The sequence below is a fragment of the Camelina sativa genome, chromosome 15 (genome assembly GCF_030686135.1).
Source record: "Camelina sativa cultivar CO46 ecotype springtype chromosome 15, ASM3068613v1".
In the NCBI taxonomy this organism is placed as follows: domain Eukaryota; kingdom Viridiplantae; phylum Streptophyta; class Magnoliopsida; order Brassicales; family Brassicaceae; genus Camelina; species Camelina sativa.
This window is the reverse complement of record NC_141894.1, coordinates 29,093,590-29,101,098: the sequence shown is the minus strand read 5'-3', so window position 1 is coordinate 29,101,098 and position 7,509 is coordinate 29,093,590. Positions and strand designations below refer to the sequence as shown.

The 7,509-nt window shown below is 34.9% G+C and overlaps 1 protein-coding gene across 2 annotated transcripts; it reads left to right on the top strand.

Annotated features, from left to right (window-relative positions):
* Positions 1–1,028: 1,028 nt before the first annotated feature.
* On the top strand, positions 1,029–3,011 carry LOC104747625 (protein WUSCHEL). 2 transcript variants are annotated; one of them, XM_087489327.1, is made up of 3 exons: positions 1,029–1,653; positions 2,286–2,350; positions 2,438–3,011. In XM_087489327.1, the coding sequence occupies exons 1-3, from the start codon at positions 1,158–1,160 to the stop codon at positions 2,747–2,749; spliced, it is 873 nt and encodes a 290-aa protein (XP_087345453.1). In that variant the 5' UTR covers positions 1,029–1,157; the 3' UTR covers positions 2,750–3,011. The 2 variants fall into 2 exon arrangements, with proteins under 2 accessions (XP_087345453.1, XP_010467591.1); XM_010469289.2 differs by having other exon boundaries at positions 2,262–2,350.
* The last annotated feature ends 4,498 nt before the right edge of the window (positions 3,012–7,509 follow it).

Genomic DNA, 7,509 nt, shown 5'->3' with positions numbered 1-7,509 from the left:
TTCGGATGTTAAATATTCAAATGAACATGTATTTCTTTCAAATATACACATTTTGTATATTAACTGATATATAAGCTTCTCTAATCTCGTAATGATAGGCCATTTATAAGTGACGAGGACACTTTTCTTTTCTCTTATAACTATAACAAATATTATGTATGACAATTCCTTATTAAATGAATTGTAAATATATAGAGTTTTGTATGTATGAAAATGAAATCTACTTGCTTAAAAGAATAATACTTTTGAATAACTGATTTTCTAGAATATTGCAAAAAAGTTGTTTGGTCCCCATCTATGTATATATAACTAGATATACTATGTACTAACCCGCGGTAGAGACCGCAGGTTAAACTTTTTTGTAATGTAAACTTGTTTTTTTGTTATTATGTTTTTTATAATTGTTTGTGATTATAAATTCGGTTTGTTTATATAATAATTTTGTATTTTAAAAATGTTGATTGAAAGTGAAAATCTTTGTCAAGAAAACATTTGCATGTAACGATGAATAAAATTGTTTAAACTTTTATCAATAAAACATAATATTGCTATAGTTCTGAAATAAGTAAACAGATGTAACTAACATTACTGTCATGTATAGTTCATTGGACAATGATAACTATTTTTCTTCAGAATCTTGACGCGAATACGCCATTAATTCTTAAAAGGCTTCAAATCTTTAGGTAATGGGAAGGCTAACATTTTTGTAGCTATGTTTTTTTTTATAAATATTCGTGTGTATGATTTGATAATTGTGTGAAACAGAATAGAACCCGCGGTAAACATAATAGAATTTGATGATGGTGGGATTTATCTGTTTAAATAGATAATTAAATGATTAATTAAATATTAATTATCTTTATTACTCTTAATGATTTTATCTTTTTCTTAAATATTTTTAATGGCATTTGAATGTAAATTTTTACACTTTTAAAGGTTAATTTTATTTTTGTACTTCTCAATTAATATAGTAGGATAACTCAACACCTTACTCTCTCTATATATATCTTCTCTCTCACACAAAACCTAAAATCTCTTCACCAAGTTGTTTTCTTGCTAAGTAAAGCTTCTCTCTTTCTCAATATCATTCTCTTCTTCCTCTCTAGTATCTTTATCTTATCTCCTTAATTTGTGAACAAAAGTCAGAATCAAAACACATGGAGCCACCGCAGCATCAGCATCATCACCATCAAGCCGACCAAGAAAGCGGCAACAACAACAAGTCCGGTTCTGGTGGTTACACTTGTCGCCAAACCAGCACGAGGTGGACACCAACGACGGAGCAGATCAAAATGCTCAAAGAACTTTACTACAATAGTGGAATCCGGTCACCAACAGCAGATCAGATCCAGAAGATCACTGCTAGGCTGAGACAGTTCGGAAAGATCGAGGGCAAGAACGTATTTTACTGGTTCCAGAACCACAAGGCTCGTGAGCGTCAGAAGAAGAGATTCAACGGCACAACCATGACCACACCGTCTTCATCTCCCAACTCGGTTATGATGGCTAATGATCATTATCATCAACATCTCCCTCTACTTCACCATCATCATGGCGTTCCCATGCAGAGACCTGCGAACTCCGTCAACGTTAAACTTAACCAAGAGCATCATCTCTATCATCAGAACAAGTCATATCCCAGCTTCAATAACGGTGACTAAATTTCTTATATATGCTTTTATTTTATGAATTTCTTAAGATACTTTTATTCATCAAAGCGTATTACTAATTATGAAACATTTACACCACTACCTATTACATAACCTAGCAAAAAAAAAAAAAAAAAACTAACAAGATCTACATGTATGACTTTGATGGATATATGTATGTATATAAAATGTTAAAATTTGTTAAGAAGATTTTAAAAATGCTATTCAGATGATATTTTTTTAATTAACTATGTCAATTAAATATATATTACTATGAACTAGTTATATGAATTAGTAAAAATAACCAAACCCAAGAAGATTTTATGTACATATGATTTTGATGGATATATGTATATGTAATGACGTATAAGTGAAGTTATGGATCTTGATTGGGGCAAACCAGATTTGCATCTAAAGAACGGTTTCTTTGTTGTGTAATGGAAACTAGACTCACGTGATTTTAATTTTATTTGTGATTTGTAACGAATTTAGGGATTTGGGTCAGTATAGAAAAATCACTAATTTTATGTCTCTTTCTTCATTTTCTCTGTATATATTGTATGGTGTGGAATCAAAATTTATATGCTCACTGATACGTATAATTGTTTGAAGGGAATTTAAATCATGCAAACTCAGGTACTGAATGTGGTGCTGTTAATGCTTCTAATGGCTACTCAAGTAGCCATGTCTATGGATCTATGGTACGTACCAAACAATAAGTCATTTATTTCAAATAATATATATCCTACATATATGAATTTAATGGAACTAAATTTTTTTGGGTGAAGGAACAAGACTGTTCTATGAATTACAACAACGTAGGTGGAGGATGGACGGCAAACATGGATCATAATCATCATTACTCATCAGCACCTTACAACTTCTTCGATAGACCAAAACCTCCGTTTGGTCTAGACGGTCATCAGGAAGAAGAAGAATGTGGTGGCGATGCTTATCTGGAACATCGACGTACGCTTCCTCTCTTCCCTATGCATGGTGAAGATCACATAAATGGTGCCAGCTGGAAGTATGGCCAACTGGACGGTCGTGATTGTCATGGTAGAGGTCCTTGCGCTTCTCTTGAGCTTCGTCTGAACTAGCTCGTACCCCCGGCTTCGCACCGGATTAAAGCTCTTAACTACGTACCCTCTCTCTTTCGTTCTACTATGTTTCGCAACTATGGTTCGCTTGCAGTTATGGTATTAATTAGTACTTAGTAGTATATCTCTAGTACGTAATTTGTAATTACTAGCTAGTATCGTCTTCTAGGTTTTATTTTAATTGACTTCGTTTTATCTCTTATCTTTTTTATATATAATAAATATGTTAAAATTTTACCACTACGAAGAAAATGAATTTTCACAGATCCGGATGCATGCAAAAAATTACAGAGATGTAGTTAGAACTTAGAAGTAATATATTTGATTACAATCTGTTATGGAATCATCATTACACTATATTTTATAACCAGTAATCTCGAACCGAAATCAGGGATAGCTGTTTCTTATAACAGAACTTCTGAACAGTAGTTGTTCAATGTTTTCTGGTAGTTCAAAACTAATTAAAACAAGAATTGATGGATAATAATGCATGGACTCTGGGGTGAATGTAAAAACCAAGCACTAGTTTTGATCTTGTACACTGTCAACTTGTCAAGGTTAACCTCGAAGGAACACTTGATTGGTGACATTCAACTATGGGAAGATTAGTTCCTAGGGATTTTTTCGTTCATGTTTCTTGTACTGGCAACGAAGTAGCTGATGGTTTAGCCATTAATTATGCTCATCAGCAAACCATCAATTACAACTTAAATCATTTTTGTTTTCTTCTCTTTTGGTAATCAACTCAACTTCAGTTTCTGTAATAGATAAGTTTGAACTTGTTCAAAGACTTTGTAAATACTTTTTGAAAAAATAAATTTAAATCGTGGAAAAAATAACAGTATCAAGTGTCAACCAAAATTGAGATTATAGTGGAAAAAAAACTACAACCCTAGTTAACGATGTCTTGTACCTTTGGTTTTCCAAAAATGTTGTTTATCGATATATATCGTCTGTTTTATTTGTTCTTTCCTTTAAAACATCAAAGTTAATGATTGTCATCAATGACCACTGACTGGTAACTAAAATTGATGGTCATATTTTATCAAGCTTGTGTAATCTTTGGATACAGTTTAATTAATATTCCACTATACATGATTAGTTCTTCGTTGTAGTGGAGTATACAACTATGCGTAAAGTTCTTTAACAAAAAAAGAGCCCGTAAAGTTCATTATGCGTAAAGTTCTTTAACAAAAAAAAGCCCGTAAAGTTTATTATATATTGAAAGAATTATTCCGATGTTATCCAAAAGTTGGTTTATTTCTTATACGTATACATTTTCTAAAAATTACTTACATTTTTAGTGTTTTAGGTGCAATTACAATTATCCATTCAGTTTATTTTTACGATTTTGATTAGAAAAAAAAATATATACATCAGTAAATTAAAATACACCTCATCACACATAATCCACGTCACTAGGCAATTTTTTTTTTCAGAATCGACAGTTTCTGTTTGTTATCAAAAGAGAAGGAAACTGAACAGTTTTCACTGTTCACAAACCGCAAAAAAACTCTCTCTCTCTCTCTCTCTCTCTCTCTCTCTCTCTCTCTCTCTCTCTCTCTCTCTCTCTCTCTCTCTCTCTCTCTCTCTCTCTCTCTCGTCGGCGAATCCTAATTCCGGCAGCGTATTCAGTCTTTCTCTACTCTCTCGCCATCCTTGCTCGATATCCTCTCTCTCTCTCGTCAGCGAACCCTAATTCCGCCGGCGATATTCTGTCTTTCTCTACTCTCACGCCGTCATGTCTCGCCGTCCTTGCTCGATATCCTCTCTCGCTCTCTCTCTCTCTTCGTCGTCGTTGTCTTGTTCATTTCTGTCTAAGCCTCCCTCGTCCTTGTTTTTGAGTTCCGGTATGTGTCGAATCTTTATTTTTGAGTTTTGCGACTGATTGATGGTTTTTATCGATATTTTACGACTAACTGTCGCTGTCGTTGATTTACATATGATGGCTGATTTGTTAAATCTATTCGATTCGATGGCTGAGTTTGTTTGATGTTTTGGCTGAGTTTGTTTTATGTTTTGACTGAGTTATGTATTTGGGGCTGGGTTATTTTATGCTTTACGGTTGAGTTATGTTTTTGGGGCTGAGTAATCTTATGCTTTACGACTGAGTTATGTATTGACGGCTGAGTTAGTTTATGCTTTACGGCTGAGTTATGTATTTGTGGCTGAGTTAATATAAGCTTTGTGGCTGAGTTTGTCATATGTTATGACTGATTTATTTTATGCTTTACTGCTAAATTATATTTATCAGATGGTTAAGGTTATTTCTGAAGAACAAAGAAGAGATTACCCCCCAAGACTTTACCCAGAAGGAAAGTCTACTCTAGATGGTAAAAACATTAATAATAATTTCAAGATGACAGATTTCCCTGAAATTAGGGAATCAATAGGACATGATGCGTGGGAGAAAACGAAGGATGTACCTATTAGAATAATTGCTAAGCTAGTTGATAGTGAATTCGTGTGGTCTGGTAAGATTGTACATTCCCTACTATATAACCAGTTAAGAATACATAAGAAGGAGATTTGGTTTCTCGTCGGTGGTAAACCTATCAGGTTTGGCTTGAATGAATTTGCTCATATCACAGGGTTAAACATAGACCCAATGCCTACAGAAAAAATTGAACCTGCAGCTGACTACAAAGCGTTCTTCAGACTTTTGAATGTGCTTGATGGGGAAGGTCCAAAATTAGATGAACTCAGGGAAGGATTAAAAGTGTGTCGGGGATTATTGCCTAACCAGCGTAAATGGTTGGGGCTGTTGTTTCTTCAAGCCGTTGGACATTATGCCTTGCATCATAACTCTATAATACCATTTGAATGTGCGAAAAGAGTTTTTGATGATGAAGCTATGAAGACTTATTTGTGGGGTCGGTCAGCATTTGAAGCTCTTATTGATTCTATAAAGATGTTGAGGCCTACGGGAAAGTTGTACACTCTTAGTGGTTTTACACTCGTGTTACAGGCTTGGGCAAATGATTCAGTCAAATGCTTTGGAGAGCGATTTGGGAATGCATCAGCTGAAAATGGTGACATACCGTTGAGGTGGAAACCGTACACGTTCAACGATGGAATCGGTAATTGCTGAAGAGATCAAAGCGCTTGGTGATGAAAGCTTTTGGTTGTGTTATGATAGTTACTGGCTGAGTTATCGTTTAAATGATGGCTGGGGTATGGTTTATTAGTGGTTGAGTGATTGTTTAGTAATGGCTGAGTTATTATTTAGTAAAGGCTGAGTTATGGTTTATGATGGCTGAGTTATTGTTTCCGTAAGGCTGAGTTATGGTTTGTGATGGCTGAGTTAAAACTTACTGATGGGTTTCATAATCTCTTATGTTACAGCTGCGTGTGAGTAAAATGGTTATGAAGGATGATGTAAGCGAGCTATTTCATACGTGGCCAGATCAAGAAGACGACCCAGCATTTGATCACCTGATCTAAGACATAGATGAGGATAAGTTTGTTAAAGGTTTTTGGGATGTTAAGGGGAGTGATAAGAAGAAAAAGCTAAATGGTAAAGCAGCTGTTGAGTCTGATTCTCCTCCCGCAAAGAAGCGGAAAGTCCAGAAGGTGGAAGTGATCAATGGTCAGGGTGGTGAAACTGGTGAAGGAGCTGCACAAAAGAAAAAAAGAATAAAGGTAAATGATATGGTATATAGTGAGTTTAAAAATTTATGTAACTTTTCGTTAGCTTGTTTACGATGGTTTGTGTATTTGTTTCAGTAAGCTAGTGAAGAGGAAGATGTTGGGGAAGATGTGTCGGTTAGAACTCTCGTTGAGTTGGTGTCTAAGTGAATGTAATTAAGAAGATGAGTGTAATTAAGAAGTGAATAACAAGGAAAAAAACAATGTGAAGAAGAAGGTAAAAACCATGTAAATATTTGCTTTTTAACCAGTTGAAAAACAAGAGTCGAAGGAACGACGTTTCCTATTTCCGGAGAAGATGATGACATGGATGATGCGTCCGAAGTGGCAAGTCAGCCACCAAACGATCATGTAAATCAGCCTAATTAAATCAGTCATCAAACAAATTATAACTCAGTTGCAACATGAATAACATTATAGTAATTAAAAAGCAAAAAAAATGGCAGCCAAATTCAGCCGCTTAATGTCATAACTCAACTGAAAAATTGTAACTCAGATGTATCGTTTGATAAATCAGCGGTAGCTAAACGATATTCTAGTAATTAATTTTTTGCTACTAAGTCAGTCGTAAAATGGCCGAGTTGTCCGATAAGTCAGCTTATGATGGCTGAATTATAGTGCTTAATTATAACTCAGCCCTAACGACATCTCATAAGTCAGCCGCTGTTCATAACTCAGCCAGCCGGAAAAATTTAATTCAGCCGTGTCATAGTGAAAACTCAGCCAAGATTTTGACAACTCAACCGTCGGGTGAAAACTCAGCCGTAAGGATGGCTGAGTTTAGATTAACTCAGCCAGATTTCAGTAACTCTGCCGTAACTCTTGGCTGAGTTATGCTCTAAGTCAGTAGTCTGCTCTTACTCAAATATTTTTTTCATAAATCAGCCGCAACATACCATAACTCAGCCGTCATTACCTCTTTAACGTATTACGGCTGAGTTATTAATACACGTCAGCGACTTCTGACGTGGCAATGATATTTTTGTAATTACGTTTTTTCCGGTAACATAAAACAAGGACACACTGGATATTTTGAAAATACCTGAAATATCCTAATAAAAACAAATTATGGTTCTCGTAATATTATCTAAAATGTACGAGATCCTTTCTAT